Source organism: Panicum hallii, chromosome 9 (genome assembly GCF_002211085.1).
Source record: "Panicum hallii strain FIL2 chromosome 9, PHallii_v3.1, whole genome shotgun sequence".
Classification (NCBI taxonomy): domain Eukaryota; kingdom Viridiplantae; phylum Streptophyta; class Magnoliopsida; order Poales; family Poaceae; genus Panicum; species Panicum hallii.
This window is the reverse complement of record NC_038050.1, coordinates 63,627,719-63,644,294: the sequence shown is the minus strand read 5'-3', so window position 1 is coordinate 63,644,294 and position 16,576 is coordinate 63,627,719. Positions and strand designations below refer to the sequence as shown.

General features: G+C 48.8%; 2 protein-coding genes across 2 annotated transcripts; both read right to left on the bottom strand.

Annotated features, from left to right (window-relative positions):
* Positions 1 to 140: 140 nt before the first annotated feature.
* On the bottom strand, positions 141 to 5,874 carry LOC112875472 (neutral/alkaline invertase 1, mitochondrial). The gene is made up of 6 exons (XM_025939337.1): positions 5,048 to 5,874; positions 2,492 to 2,657; positions 2,192 to 2,403; positions 1,237 to 1,730; positions 909 to 957; positions 141 to 803 (listed from the first exon to the last, which is right to left on the bottom strand). Exons 1-6 carry the CDS (start codon positions 5,666 to 5,668, stop codon positions 477 to 479), a joined length of 1,869 nt encoding a protein of 622 aa, XP_025795122.1. The 5' UTR covers positions 5,669 to 5,874; the 3' UTR covers positions 141 to 476.
* Positions 5,875 to 14,263: 8,389 nt separating this feature from the next.
* LOC112872541 (transcription factor MYB2-like) lies at positions 14,264 to 16,362 on the bottom strand. Its single transcript, XM_025935566.1, has 2 exons — positions 16,002 to 16,362; positions 14,264 to 15,516 (listed from the first exon to the last, which is right to left on the bottom strand). The coding sequence occupies exons 1-2, from the start codon at positions 16,156 to 16,158 to the stop codon at positions 14,702 to 14,704; spliced, it is 972 nt and encodes a 323-aa protein (XP_025791351.1). The 5' UTR covers positions 16,159 to 16,362; the 3' UTR covers positions 14,264 to 14,701.
* Between the last annotated feature and the right edge of the window lie 214 nt (positions 16,363 to 16,576).

Sequence of the window (16,576 nt, the reverse complement as noted above, 5' to 3'; positions counted from 1 at the left end):
GTTTGGCTCACCCGTCATGATCACTGTTTGCTGCTAGACCTTGCTCGATGCAGTCGTCTACAGAGCATGTCTTGCACCCTGTCACGTACCCAGGTTAAGTCCTCTGAACCGAACCTGAAATACGAAAGACCAGCAACGTCCGGCGAAAGACCAAGAACTATTAAGAAATCTCTGTGTATTTCGCATGGTACATTTGTCACAGCTGGTGATATTTACATGCTGTCTGCTTACAAAAACAACAACCAATCAACTTGAGTTGACTGGCAAGATACATAAGATCGATTAAGTAAAATGTACACACAACAATCTATGCTCTTGTATGAATGGATCAACCACAAACTCGCCAAAATAACCGGCATAGGTGGTCTGTGGTCATCCTGCTGAAGTAACTACTAACTAGTGCCAACTTCTGTGACGAACAATTCAACAAAGTTGAAGGAGCAGTGCAGTTCTCGGGGTGAAGACCAGGCATGGAACTACACAAGGACCTGCGACTTTGCCGCACGACGTGAGCATTTGGTGCGAGCACTCTTGTTCAGACTGCAAGCACACCCTTCCAGCAGCTCGAAGTCTTCATCACATATTAGTATGGATGCCATCTCGGGACAGTCCAATAACATTTTGGAGCTAAGATAACCAGCAATGGTCCAAGTCTGATATAGCCGTGATTGTTTCCCAATAAATCTTCCTGTCCTGGTATCATAATACTCCGGCCACTTGTCATCTGAGAGCCTCTTTTCTGCCACTTCAACTGCCCTCCGTGCTAAGTCACGCCTACCCATCTTGATACAGGCTAGGGTGAACTGAACAGCGAAGAGAAATTAGTAAACATCACTCTAACAAAAGTTAAGGAAGCATCAAAGATAGGGATGATAAGTTCCAAAACGAGGGGCATAGCTTAAGTGTACCTGCCATAACAATGTAGGCCAAGATCCACCATTATGATATGACCAGGGCCTGAAAATAAAGGCAATGCAATGCAACTTGGTTAATGCCTCAGGACTATGCTTTTGGTGAAGGCTTCACATCACAGGGCCAAAAGTAGAAGTTTGCTACTGGCTTAAGAGAGAAAAAGGATGCACTACTTCACTGCATTTTATGATCTCCCGAGAAACATGTCACGATATGCTGAATTTCCAAATTATTATTTATTATGTATTGAATTTTTTATATCCCCATGAAACATCTGAAAATACAGAAGAAAACTGGAAGACAGGAAAACTTTCAGTTGCTCACGTGTTTTTGGGATCACTGCCAGTGATGATACGCCATTCCTCGTACTCTAGTGCAGGGTAGCATATTTTGAGAGGCATATTGGCCACTATGTCATCCCATTTGGCTTCAATGAGGTTCAGAATACCCTCTGCTTGCCTTTGGGTAGCAAGAGATGAGACAATCGCCCAGAGATTCCCTAGAGAGAAAAACCTAAAATCCATGTGAGCTGGCTGCAGATTGCCTATAAGGTAACCACCTTTCACAGGAATCCAGTCTGCAAGCCAAGAAGGAATCTGCTCTGGGTAGATGTTGAACTTGTTGATAGCATCATGGGAGTACTCCTCAGTCTTGTAGCGGTAAATCTCGTTTATCTTCTTCATATCAACCCAATAATACTCTCTGATGTGAAATGACAGAGCACTGAGCCTATTGTTAATAGCACGGATCAAGTTCTTTGATCCATCATTTACACCGATCATTTCTCGAGCACAGCGCAAAGCAGAATAGAACAGAGCCTGTGAAGTAGTCCTCGTAAGATGCCTGATGACAGTTCTTTTTTTATATACTGATTTTATCTTACAATGAAACTCCATATATGCAAACTTCAAAGAAATTTCAAGGTCTTGTCTGAATAGGGGCTAGATAGCAAATTACAGTCAACAAAGTCAAATTTACTGCCTAAAATTACGTAATTCAAACACCAATCAACATATTCAAATTGAGTATCTTATTAAAATTTCAAACACCAATCAACAAAGTCAAACTGAATAGGGACTGGATAAAAAAAAACATCTATGTCTGAACAACATCATCATGCAAAAATTACTTTAACATATGGTAGCTCAAACATGAATTGACGAATAATGAACTGACTAGAGAGCATGGATTTGTCCTCACAGCCGAGGCTGACCACAACATTATACAAAAGCTACCTAATATATCTGATAATGTTAAGAACAAGGGTTAACCAGCTTGCCTGGATCTCAAGAGGATGCCCGTGGATTCCCATCCGCCGATCAATCATACATGATCCATCAGTTACTAGCAATGTCGGAAACATGTCAAATCCATCAGACAAGCACAAATTCAGTATTAGTCTGATGCCTGTTTGCACATCAACCCTTTCTTGTAGAGTATAGTCTCCAGTAATTTTGCCATATGCCCTCAACAGGATTATCCACCAAAGACCTTAGAAACAGAGAGCTTGATATTTTAAAAAAGGTGAATAAAAAAACTAATCTTCAGGATTATAATGTGACTCCATAGAAATACTCACCAGAGTCAACTGGCGCCACACGTCCAATGGCTGACTCTCCAAAATCAGGGTCAAGAACCTCCTCAAATGCTTCACTATTTCCATCTAAAGGCACAGATCTAACTTTGAAACTAGCAGGCATCAACCCCTGACCAGGGCTATAGCAATCCACGGTCTTCTCCCAACTCTGGTCAATAAAAGAAAAGCAAACCATTACATTTCATTCCAAACACTAACTAGATATTCAGACTTCAGAGTGAGTTAAAACATCCAAGAGCTAGTAGTATGATGTGAAGAAGTCAAGAAACATGTTAAATGCAGCGTCTCAAGCTACCCAAATAATCCAACCAGAAAAGCACCGCAACGCTGGAGGATCAGTGAAGATAGGATTTTGGTGTGGGTTAAGTTAAACATTCCAGCAGAAAAATTCAAATTGCTCCCTCTGTTTTCAAAATACAGTTCTGACAAAACGTGCATGACAAAGAATACAGATTTTGGATAAAATTTGACCAAACTACCACTCAATAATATCTGAAGCACACATAAAAAGGTAAAAGTTATCTAGATGGCCCAGTCAGCAGGTATGCATTGGGAATCATAAAGTACCAAGTATTTTTGTGAAATGAAATTTCAAAAGCAATAATTATTTTGAAACAGAGGATGTACAAATTAAATGGGGGCAAATTACATATTGTACAACAAGAGCATCATGAACTAAAACAAAGGCACCCAGTCAGACCAGTCATCTAGTACACAATAAGACAATTTACGAGTGTAGACATGACAAGATAATACTCAACAATTTGATGACCTACAACATCCCCCCCCCCCCCCCCGCCCCCCGAGGCCGGCCACAAACACAAACCCTGACACCATTTCACCCTGTAGAGAAGTGAGGCGAGATGCAGCTAATGCAAAGACTAAGTGCTCAACAAGTTGATGGGTACATGGTATCACGAGGCTGGACATATTGCTCTATTGGTGGCTTGGGTGCTGCTCAATCTAAAAGGGATCAGAATTGGGGTGATGAGTTATCAGACTGCTGAGTCGGTCAAGCAAAGGAGTGCATATATCTCTGTATTGCTTATATATTGTAGTACTTTACAGGGTTTTCAATCCCATGCACACTTCTTGGGAGGATGAGGGACCAAAATAATGAAAGACTTCATTTGATGAGAAAACATCGTATATGTCTCATTGGAACATATCAGTTGTCACATCTCTCTACCATCAATAATATTAGTAAAAACCAACTATATCGGCGAGATTCCCTTCTTTCTCTAATATATTTCCTTGATCACTTTAACTATTCTTCCTGGAATCCATGCATAATTCTAAATAATCAACAGGCATCAATATTCATAAGCTAAAATGGTGACATATTATCATGTTGGTTTTGCAATGTGATATTCTTATGAACAGACATGGAGGAAATAACTTAGCTAATTGAATGAAACAGAAACCTCAAAGATGACAAGACTGAACGCTAAACTGATAATATAATCTTCATGTGCACTACCACTTACGGTAGGTCCATCATGCCAACTAAATAATGCTTCTCTAGATGATAGTATGTGGACTACTTTGAAAACTTCTTATTTTTTTCAGTTAGCACTGTAATGTTTCCTATGCATTACATATGGAAACAAAATTGAAGTTCATAACTAATGCCAAAGGACCTAAGGGGGTCTAATATATGGAGATATCACTAAACATGTGCCATATAAATTAGTTCAACTATTCACACTACACCTGAGCACGACGGGAAGAATAGTGATATAGAAAACCAAAATAGTTAGCTGAAATTAACTTAGTCCAAAAGAATCATGGACAACTGTTGAACTAAGTTCACAGGAAAAAAATGATATTAAAGCAACTGTAACAATAAGATCATATAATGGAGGCATATATTATAAATGGAGAGGATTGCCATAGCAAGAGCCCTACTTCAGCTTGGTAAAAACACGTTTATTACACATACATTAGTAACAAATGCCAAAAGTATAGGACATTTAAATCCCTCGTAACTGTAAGGATCTAAAGTGAACAATTGTGTGCAACAATCCTAGCAACAGAGTTCTAAGGTCTTAGCAAACACAATATAACCAAAGTGCAGGCATGCTGTATTTTCTGTAATCTAGATTCGAACATTTGAAACCTCTTGGCAGCCGCTGGAAAGGCCAACATGAGGATTCATGCCCCCTTTCAACTGAAACAGTATTTCAGCGTTCTGCAATATTGTAGGACTAGATATAGGTGGGAATTACAGCACAGAAAACTTCTCACCTATCTAACCAGCAACCATACAAAGCCAATATACTCCAGTGTATTCAACTGCTCAATTTGAACGTAGAGGGTCCAAATCCAAGAGACTGTACGACTATAATGAATCATTGTTCTTCTCTAGAGACTGAAAGTTTCAGATTAATTTGGTTATTTCAACAAATAATACTGGACATTGGACACCAAAAACTACATTTCGATCGAACATGCACAGCAGACCACTACACCAGGAATGAAGTACCACGCATTACTCCAGGTCTCCAGCAAATCATTCCGGGGTTTCGCACGACTCACCTGGAGCTGCAAGGTGTGGAGCAGGAAGTTCTTCACAATTTCGCTCTCCCCCTTGAGGAGGAAGGCGATTGCCGACGGTACGAAGTCCCTGATGAACACCTGGTCGTAATTGAGCATCTGGCTGGTGGACGGGTCGTTCGCGGCCAGCGTCCCCAAAGCGCTGCCGCAGTAGTTGACGACCGCGCGGCCGAGCAGCCACCACGCCTCCTTCTCCTCCGGCGACTCCTCCCTGCTCTTCATCGCCTCCACCCCCGCCTTGAGTCCCTCGAGCTCCACCTCCTGGCACGCCAGCGTCGCCTGCTCGTGCGCCGCCTCGGACGCGACCGCCTCATCAGGAGGCGGCGGCGGGCTGCTGGGCGGCTCATCCTCAATCGGGGGCGACTCCAGCGGCGGCGCCGATGGCGACAGGGTGGCGGCGCGGAAGGGGTCGAAGGGCGGCGGCTTGTAGTGCTCCCCCGACGAGGACGTGCCGGCGTCCACCGTCGTGGAGAGGAGGCGGCGCGCGGCAGCGGCGAGCGGGGACGCCGCGGAGGAGGAGAAGCGGCGGCGCGAGAGCGAGAGGCACTGCAGCGCGTGGCGCTGCGCGCCGCGGCGGAGGTGGGAGATGGCGGCGGCCGCCATTGGAGCCGGCGTCGGCGCCCGTCCGGTGTGGATTGCGGGGAAGGAAGGTTTCCGCTGCGATTGGGTTCGGGATCGGAGAATTTTGGGACGGGAAGGAAATTGAGGTTCCGCTCGATTCGATCAGAGGCGCGCCGCGGTAATTAGCCGCAGTTGGAAGGGGATTAAACTCGTTAACGACAGACTGGGTAGCTTTTGGTTTGGGAAAGTGCAAAATATAGGCTTCTGTAGCATCGTACGGCGCAGAACGCGCCACGTTCGTGGCGGTAAATTAACACGAGCTTCGGATAGGTGGGCCCAGGGGGGAGATGTGGCGGTTGGCGGGTGATTCGTGGTTCCACGAGAGATGTTTTGCCTGTTTGGGGAGGAGAAGGGAATTCGCGTTGGAATTGCCGAGCAAAAAGTGCTTGGCTGCACTGCACTTTGTTTTTTTAAGATAAGGGCTGCACTGCACTTGTATGTATGGTACTCTGTCACTGGCAGCTATTCGTGTGAGCTTCTCGTTTTTGTAAGAACATGTGATATTGTGATTCCTTTCTCTCTCTACGGGCGTCACATATTCTGAATGCTAATGCGTAATTGCGGATGTAATGAAGAGGAAGCAGTGCAACGTTTGTTATTTGGCAGCAACCGTACCTGAAGAGAAAATACTCCGTCCTCTCTTAATTATATAATACCGTTAAATTTTCTTCAAACTTTAATCAATAATATTTATTAATTGAATTAGTTAAATAAATTAAAATGAGTACTACTACTCCCTCCGTTTTTATTTGCATATCTTATTAGGTTTGTCCTAAGTCAAACGTGGCTAACTTTGACCAAATCTAAGAAAAATAGAGCAACAACAATACTAACCAACCTATGCACTATTAATATATATTTTATGGTGAATTTAATGAAATAAATTTGATTTTGTAAATTTTATTATCTTTCTCTATAAATTTGGTCAAAGTTTGATAAAATTCACTTAGGGTAAATCTAATACGATATGTAAATGAAAATAGAGAGAGTACTATGCCTATCATCAAAATTATATCTATTTGTATAAATATTTAAAGAAAAGATGAATGATTGCACGAATGAAAAAAGTCAATGATATCATATATTCAAGAACAGAGATAGTATGAGAAGAATTTCAACTCCTAGCACTCTCTCAAGCTGAATTGATATAATAATGATGACCGAGAGAAGAGCTCCTAACCAAAGACACAGCTTGGAACTATCAATAGTAATCATAGCAGGTTAAAAAGGAATAGGAAGACTTTTGACGGGATCACCTTACATGCAGAAGTGATCAAGCAAAAGCAAAACTGCATCGAAATGTTGAACCTCTTAAAGCACAACAAGAAATGTATATGGGTTTAAATGCACACAGCAAGCTATAATAGGCTAATACAGACTAAAATCGCTTCTTACTCTGCCATGATTTCAATATCTACTCTTCTTCTTCATTTGGTTTCTTTTCTCATCAACTGTATCACGCATTCATATGCACTGTACAACATTATGCATCACGGTTCGTAAAAAAAGAAAAAATAGGTAGGAATCTCACCTCCCAATTGCCTAAAACGAAAGTCCTACTGATGTGGGACGCACCGTACAAGCACAACTTGTCATGAGCATATCCCTAGTCCCATTCGCCATAAGGCAGTGATCATCTTATCAAAGCAATCGTGTAAATGTGGACACAGGGATTGCGTGCTCTTAGCATTTGATATTCTCATTCCTTGAGGGCTGTAGCTTACGCTGTTCTTACAGTCCCTTGCTACACCTGTACAGCACGTCGAGGGTTTTTTTTTTAAATACGCAGGAGAGGTGCGCATCACTGTATTAAGAAGAAAAGAGTTTTAGAATTACAACCACAGCAAGCCGTGCCCAACGGCGTGCTAAGACGCCAACCCAACCCTAAAGGCTATATTACACAAAGCAAAACAACCTAGGGAAGGGGGAGAGACTGAAGGCTACTCCTCGCAAAAAGAGACGACCGAGGTTCTCGGCTCCCATGGAAGGTTCGTGCATTGCGCTCTTTCCACAGCTGCCAAGCGATCAAGACGAAGAGAAGAGTCAAAGCCTTTCTGTTTGTCCTTCCGGAGCTGCAAGCGAAGGTGCATTCACCAGTCCGGGAGCGATATGCCCGCTTGAGGTGTGATGTCTTGGAAGCCGACCTTCCGCAGGATCTCCCACCAGACGTGCCCCGAATAGGAGCAACGGAAGAGAAGGTGATCACAAGTTTCGTCTTCCTGGTCGCAGAGCTTGTAAGTCGCGTCTGCCTGCAGCCCGTGCCTAAACCGCCGTTCCGCAGTCCACAGCCGGCCAAGAATTGCCAGCCAGAGGAAGAACTTCACCTTAGGTGGAGTCCAGGACTTCCAGACGAGCTTGACTCCCGGGATGGATGCCGCACCGAGATGGAGGGCGCTGTACGCCTAGCGAGCAGAGTACTGACCGTTGGCCGTCCACCTCCAAATGAAAGAATCTACAACGGAAGGCCGTGTGCTGATGCCCTGAAGACGTTCCCAAAGTATGTGATACTCTTGCAGATCCGGCTCAGTCCACGCTCCGGTGATGTCCCAAACCCAGCGCTGGTCGGCAAGTGCCTGGACCACTGTGCGCGAATTCCGGGCCCTGGTCCGCACGAGCTCGAGCGGGTTTGGTGCGAAGCTAGGGATGGCATCTCCCTCCGACCAGCTGTCCAGCCAGAAACAGATCGAGGTGCCGTCGCCAAGCACGGTGCGGACGGAAAGCTCGGAAGATAGTCTGGACTTCAGACGACACCGATATGTCCAATACCGCCCACGTCCGATCATGATCCGTCTTCTGAAGCCAGAGCCAGCGTGCCTGCAGCGCTGTTCCGGCAAGTCGAAGGTCGAGCACGCCGAGCCTACCGACCGAGGTTGGTCGGGACACAAGCGGCCACGCAACCATAGCTTCCCCACGGGCGTAGCTCGTCGAGGTTTGACTCGTCTTTATCGTGACAAACACAGGCCTCTTCTATCACACAAACCCAGAATCCAGGGGTTGTTTTTACTCAGAGCTGAGATTAGAAGGAAAAAAATCAGTACTGTTTCTATGCACAGCACTGTCAGGGTCGGATGTCGTGACATGGATAAAACCCGAGATAAGGTGGACCTATGCTAGGTTTTTTCTGTCCATGTGCTGCTGCTGGTACTGCAGCACTCAGTGGCTCACTGCCCATTCCTTGGCCGCCGTTGGCCTTCAAACTTCAAAGCACGCGATAGAATAACAAATTATTCCGTAATTCATTCGGGAGTACAAGGCACATGGGCCTAAATCCAAGATAACTTTTTTATAAAAAAAATCCAAGATAACTATGCGAAGCCTTCGGTACGCTTTTTGTGCCAGGCCCACCCATACAGTTTGGAACACAACGTTACGCGCTATTGGGCCGTATTAGGCCTGGCGCATCCGTAAAACCTTCCATATTGTAAGCTAGTACGGGAGTCTTTCATTCCCCGTAAAGAGAAGATAATGGATATATTTGTGATTTCAGGCATCTTCATACAAGAATTCTTGGGTCCAGGATTATTACAGTAGGCAGGTACATATTCCAAGAAACATATAGCTAAGACATTAGAAAGCACTAACGTAGACTAAAAAACACAAACAAAGGAAAATGAAGAAAATCAAAATATTCAATTTGCAGGTTCAGCAGTCCTCCTTTCGCAACTTGTTTTTGTAATATCGACTTCAGATGAACTATTTTCATCCCAACTCGGGTGAAAGCAGAACGGGGGTACGATCAAATCGAACAAATGTGAAGAGAAACTCCATCCGTTTCAGCTGGTTATAACCTAGGACAACCAAACCAAACACCATAATATTTACCGGCCTCGCTTCCTACTCCTGTTGGGATTGCATCAACTCGCCGCATTTTCTACCATCGCTTCCCACTCTCTGACTCCGAGTTACTTCCTCCGTTGCAAAATATAGATTGTTTTGATTTTTCTAGATTAAAAAAATTAAAATGACTTACAGTTTGGAATGAATGGAGTACTAAACAAGTGAAGTGATGTATAAATTCTCCCTCAAGTAGAAAAAAGAGCGATGTAGGAATGCGATATCACTTATCACCTGATGGATCTGTAATATTCTCCGATCACCGCTAATACAGTACTGCAAAAGGCAACATCTGGAACGCATTTCCAATAGTGGCACGCATGCATGATCCTTCAGCCTTGGATAGGGATACCACCAGCGCTCCATCGAGTGGCAGTAGGGGTCCGTTGGTCTGCTGACCGAAGCCCGGCCCGACGGCAAGTTGCCAGCAGCCTCCGGCTGACGATGCATCGTGCGAGCTTCGCCGCTAATGCCCCGGTGCCAACTGCCAAAGCTACCTACATTACTGCATAGTCGTCCTCGCGAGCACATGTATCTCGGTGCCAAAAACTGAAAAGGCATGCACGCAGGAAGGAAGAAGGATGAGGCAGGTAGGATCCGGTTCGTTCGCGGCGACTGTGCGCGGCGCCTGAACTGCAACCGCGGTGGAAAGCGGAGGGAGAAACTGGGACGACCTAGGAAAGCTACTAGTGGCTGAGCTTGTCAGGCCCGTGACTTCAAGCGCCACGCACAGTGCTTATGGAACCCAGCCGAACCGAGATCTCAGCTCGTGGCGCCCAGGAAGAAGCTGCTCCGAAGCTGCCTTCGAGAAATGCGCGCGGGCGCTGCTGAAGTCGGCGGCAGCTCACGGGGAGCTGACGAGTTGCCGGAACGACGATATGATGCGAGAGAGATCGGTGGATGACGAAGAATACAGCGGTCCGTCACTCTCATGGCATGCATGTTTGTGTAACGTATGTATGGTTGACCGTATTGACAGGGTTTCGCGACTTGATTTCTTCGTGAGGAAGAAGATTACGGGGAGAGAGACTCCGAAACCTGTACGTACTGAATGTCTGCTGCTAGACTGATCAGTACGGCCACTGAATAGTACACTGTATTTCTGTCTTCTTAGTAGTAGTAAAGATCATACAAGTACCATCTTCAGTCTTAATGCCAAGTTGCCAAGTGCCAGTATTCACCAGTGATATTTTAACTTTTCAAAAAAAAAACAAGTGATAGTTTATTTACTGTGTTTCCTTGAAATAATTAAGAACGAAAGAAAGAAAAGGAAGATATATCTGCAGTATGGTCACTGAAGGTGTAGAGCATATCAACCACATGGGGAATACTACGGAATGACCACCACTAGCTTATCTGCTAGTACCTTTCTCAAAATTTTGCCACACCCATGAACGAACATATCTGGATAGTGGATAATACACCCATAAGGCAAGTTTTAAGGTAAGTTTGTATAAGACTCGAGTACAACGTGCCGGTTTGACCGCCAGCCACTTGGACACATCGCGATCGCTCGCATGCCGCAGGGCCAAGAGAGAGAGAAGAGAAAAACTCGTGATCAGGAGAGATCCGCGAGCTGCAACTTGCTCCCATGAATGGTCGATTTCACAACCTCATAGCGACTTGGCACCCATCTGTTGCGGACAACCCTTGGACTTTTCGCCTGCGCTTTCCGAAGTCTTTCAGTTTTGAGCGGGGAGGCAGACCTCTTTTCGTTGACAAGCCCGGCCGGCAGTGCCTGCGCTTTTCTGCTGGTGGAGGGAGGAGGCAGCGATGGCCACAGCGCTTAGACGACGGCGAGGCTATGGCTAGAAACTCGGCCTGAATGGGAGATCTGGTCTAGATGATGGCGAAATGTATGGTGCAGAAACACTCGACCTGTTGACTCGGAGGTTCACACACAAACACACCGGCCGGTAGAGCTACTAGGCCCGTCCGGTCTCAGTTTAATTAGCCAGCATCAGCGGATCCGATCGTAAATATATGGCGCCGGGTGATATCGATTAGACAGATAAGATCATGCGCGCTCTTTGTCTAGTGCTTCGCATGATTGGAACAGCTGAAAATCTGAAGGGGAGGGGGTCTCGATCTTTTTTTAAAAAAAATCGGCAGCGGATTAATATCTGGTACATGCATGCATGCGCTTTCTGCTTTCTGATGTCATTACCATTCGTTCACATCATCAGTAGGTTGCCTAGTGACTAGGTGCATTTACCACTGATGCCACCTTAAGCCAATCAGAATCCCGTGTTTAGGAACGAAGAGGGAATCGGAGCTTTCAGTTACCATCTGTTCGGCTCTTTCGGTCACCCTGAAGAAGTGAACCCCTATCATTGCTGCCTCTTGTAGTTTTTTGTCCAATCCTACACTAGCCAACCTATCATTGCTAGCTAGTTGGTCGTAATGCCAGCGGTTTTCTGAGTTTGTGGACGCAGTTGAGTGGCGCGATCTCGGTTGGATTATGGGGCGCCTCGCTCGTGATCGCAACCAATAGATCACGGGTTCTAATCACTCATTTATTTTCTTTTGTTTTTAATTTGATAAGAGACAGATTAAATTAACTAGTCGCAGAAATTAACCACAGAACATGGCCACTTGATCGATCGAACAGCGATAAGTGGGAATCAGACCCTTGTTTCATTAGCTGGAGAGTCAAGGTTGCCTTATAGACGAGCCTGTTTGACGCATAGGGACTAAATTAAAGGCAAGCGGGTAAGATAACCGAATCTTATACGACCGCGTCTACGTCAGAGCAATCTCTCTGCACTGAAAGCATCATTTTTAAGCACCGCCAAAAAGTCCTCACCAAGATGCACAGTACTGTGCGGTATTACAGTACGTACACATGCAGTGCAAGTGCAGGCTACAGCCTACAGCTGAGGCGGCGTAGTTCAGGTTCAGCCGGCGAGCACCGCCACCAGCCACTGGGCAGAAGCGGAGCAGGAGCACTTGGCGGTGGCGGCCGATGTTGGCGTCCACGAGAGGCCGCCCGGACGAGGCGAGCGAGGGCGGCCGGCCAGTAGGAACCCGGGGAAACCCTCCCGGCACGCACGCGCCGGGTGTGAAAAGGGCGCCCCGTCCCCATGGCCATGCATATCGGCACGAGGGTCTTCCGCGAGTCCTCGCCCACCGGGCCGCGCCGTTGACCCGTTCACACAACCGCCGCGCGCGGCCGGTCTGGGTGGCCGGGCCAGTTGCCCAGTTGGCCTCCGGCCCCCGTCGCGCGCGCGCTTGCTGTGGCTGCTTGACCCGCGCGTGACCGACGTGGCTCAGCGCGCGCGAGGGCCCGCGCGCCGCACCGCCGCGTCGTGCTCGCCAGCCGATACATCCATCATCACCGCGGCGGCGGCGGCGGCGCGGATCTTCTGCTCCCGTACGGGTCCCCGTATCTATCCATCCATCCATCCACCGCGCCCGCGTAGATACGTACTAGTCCGCCGCAGCACCGAGTCTTCCTCCCCGCGGCGGCGTAGTGCTGCCCTGCCTCCTCAGCGGCATCAGGAGAGGGACTGCGTGCCCCCTGTTTTACCGGTTCAACAATCAGCAGGTGCAGGTGCCGCCTCTGCATCTGCATCGGGGAGCAGGGGGGGGAATATCGGGAAATCGTGGACGGGAACAGAGCTGACAGTTGCGAGTGGAGGGAGCTCGGCTTAGGTCGGCCGGGGCACGACAATCGCGCGCGGGGCGCTTTTCCCAGGCGACGCCCGCCTTTACGACGTGTTTTTCTTTTCTTTTCCCTCCCTCAGAAAAGGAGGGGGGAAATAAAAAATACGGTGTGAAAATAGGCCCCCGGAAGGTAGAAAAACGTGGCCGCTGCTGGACCCTGGCCGCCGGCCCTGAAAGAGATATCGAAGCCGGAGCAACATGCCCGGCGGCCCGGCCTGGCCCCGCCTCTTTTCACTTGTGCGCTTTTCCTATCCATCATTCGATCATCCGACGAGGAGCGGGGGCCCGCGCCGCAGCTGCATCTCCATGCAAAGCAGCAGCAGCGTTGGCGTCGCTGCTGTTGCTGCTGCAGTAAGGCGCTCGCCTCGTCGTCGATCAGCCATGCGCGTGCCCCAGGTCGCTAGTGCTGCCATTTTAAAGCATATCTCCTCGGCATCCACTTCAAACTCATCGCCCTTTTGCTCTGCTAACTAGTAATAATCTGCTTAGCCAGTTGCTATAATACGAATTACTAACTTGCCAGTGTGCTCCGCGACCGAGAGCTCATCTTCCAGTCCTGACCAGTTGCGGGAGCAACATGTGTAATGCCGCGGGCCTGCAGCTCACGTCGATCGATCCGGGAACTGTTGGCGCTCACGCGACGGCTGGCAAAGACTCCACAGATCCGCCCTGATCATCGATCATAATCCCAGGCGTAAACGCACACACCCATGTCGGCATAAACAAATGGGATCGCCAGTCGCCGTCGCCGTCGCCGTCGGTATAATCATGATGATAACTAAACCAACCACAGCAACAGAAACCGAAAGGAAAAAAAAAGAGGAATTCATCGATCGCCACTGAGACTCTGAGAGGCAGGCGCGCATGAGGATCACAATTAGCGGCGAGAATTCGGCCGGGGCGTACGTATGCTGGACCCTCGAGTAGTACTTGTAGACGACTTCGACTTGACGTCGGAGCTTCCTTTTTCTTTTGTGCTTTTGTTACCGCTTCTAGAAGCTGTGCAATTCTAGTATCAGTCCAGTCCAGTAACTTCGTTCCCCCCCAAAAGGAGTTCGGTAACTCCAGTTCAGATAGTTCAGTAACTTCAGCTTCATATATAATATGTATTTACTCAAAAAGAATGAGTAAAATTAGACGGGCCACGTACAAACACTTGACACATACACTGCAACAGCTACGGTTTTCTCTCTCCTTTTTTTGCGTATATACCCTAGCCTCTAGGGGATCTAAACAAGAAAATAAAATTAATAAGAAACGAGGTAGAACTGGAGTGGAATAGTCCCGGAGGCAAGAGGCCAAGAACTGCATCTTGAGCCTAACAAAGATTAGTCGTCGTCGTCGTCGTCTTCTATTCCTCCAAATAATCTCCCTCCTTCTTCTAATCCGTTTCTCAGCTAGCTCTGCTCTGCGCTGGGCGTCCCCGGCGGCTGATTGTATCCAACGCGCAGGCGCATGTGTCCACCGCCGATGCCGTGGAGGCGTGGAGCTCCATGCCGCCGTGCTGGCTTCAGTTCACACGCCCTGCGTCTGCGTGTACCACAAGTTGTCGTCCATGCTCCAGATGCTCTCCACGTCGAAGCTGCCGATCTCGAAGTCCGCGACGCCGAGCTCCGGGAGCTCGGAGGACGTCCACGTCTCCCCGAGCAGGCACGGCAGCTGCTGTTGCTGACCGGCCAGGACGGTGTCGTTCATGGCGACGGCGGCGCTGGAGGCATCGCAGGCGGTGGTGAACCACTCCGCTCCACCCACGGGCGCAAGCCAGGGCTGCGCCCCCGCGCCGGAGTCCGAGGACGGAGATGACGACCCGGCCGTGGTGCTCGACAGCTCCGGGACGGCGGGGTTGTTCAGCAGCGGATGATCACCGGCGGCCGTGCCGTAGTACTCCGCGGGCCAGCAGGCGTCGGTGGGCAGCTCAGGCGACGCGTAGAGGCCGTCGTCGGCGCCGTGCTGCCACGACGAGGACAGCGGCGTGTCCGCGGCGCCGGCCTGCTGCCCCGCCGCCCCGGCGCCGCTGGCCGCGGCGGCCTGGATGCGCTCGACGAGGCGGGGCATCCAGAGGTAGCGCATGACGTCCTTGAACTGCTGGCTGTTGACGTCGCACTTGAGCTGCTTGGCGTGCTTCTGCACGCGCGTGCGCCAGTAGTTCTTGATCTCGTTGTCGGTGCGGCCGGGGAGGTGCTGCGCGATCTTGGACCAGCGGTTGCCCCAGCGCGAGTGCAGCTCGAGGATGAGCAGCTGCTCCTGCGGCGTGATGTTGCCGCGCCGGAGGTCGGGGCGCAGGTAGTTGAGCCACCGGAGGCGGCAGCTCTTGCCGGTGCGCTTCAGCCCTGCATGACAGGAACACACGAAGATTAATCCACGGGTCACGTCACGCCATTGCTGCCCGGCCGGGGTAATTAGTTATGTGCAGATGAGACGACAGACATGGGGGTATGTGATGACAAGATGCATGATGTAATGGAGGGGACTATATGTAAATATCCCTATGGCCGGGAATGATGCTAACCACTAAAAATTCTCTTCCTTTCTCGCTCACTGTAGGCTCTCGTTAGCTGGATGGCTGCTAGGCTCATAGCTAGGCAGCTATCTGTTTCCATATTAGCATGTAGATGCAAAGTGACATCTTTGTCAAGCCCCAGGCCTGTACGGCAACGCGGAGAGGATCGGAGGCGCGCGATAGGCAAGCATCTGGTGATCGGTGGGTGATGTGATAGAAATATAGAACACATGAATTGTGCCTGTACTAATTAGCGATGCAGTTCTGACAAGTAATCGATCCATAAGTGGATCATACGTGGAGCATGTATCCCACCTGCTGATCGGGCGAGCGAATTCCAGCGGCCCTCGCCGTGCGAGGCGACGTAGTTGACCAGCAGGAGGTCCTCCTCCACCGTCCACGGCCCGCGCCGGAGCTCGCCGGCCATCACCTCCTCCTCGCTGCTCGCGTCTCTCTCGTGCGTCATATCCATCAGATTCTCTCTCACACACACAATCACTCCTCCTGACCTTACAGCTGGTCGATCGATCGATCAAAACCGGAGAACAGAGGGAAATCGCTGCTGTAGCTCGCGCGCGAGCTGGACCAGCAGTGTGTGGGAGTAGGATTGGAGTTTGAAGAGGTGTCAGCAGCTGCTGCTGGGAGGATGGAGAAGGCGGGAGAAGGAAGAAGAAGAGTAAGGCGATGAAGTGGGCGGGAGAGGAGGGAGGCGGGGCTTATATAGACGGAGCCGGCCAGGACGAGGGGAGGTAGGCTGCTGGGTGGACTTGGGAAAGAAAAGAGGCATGTGGGGGAGCACGCCGCAACCAGGGAGATTAGTTTATCCCTTTTGATTTCTTTCCCTTTTAAAGCCAAAAGTTTAGGGGGTGCTGGGGTTAATCAGGGGGTAT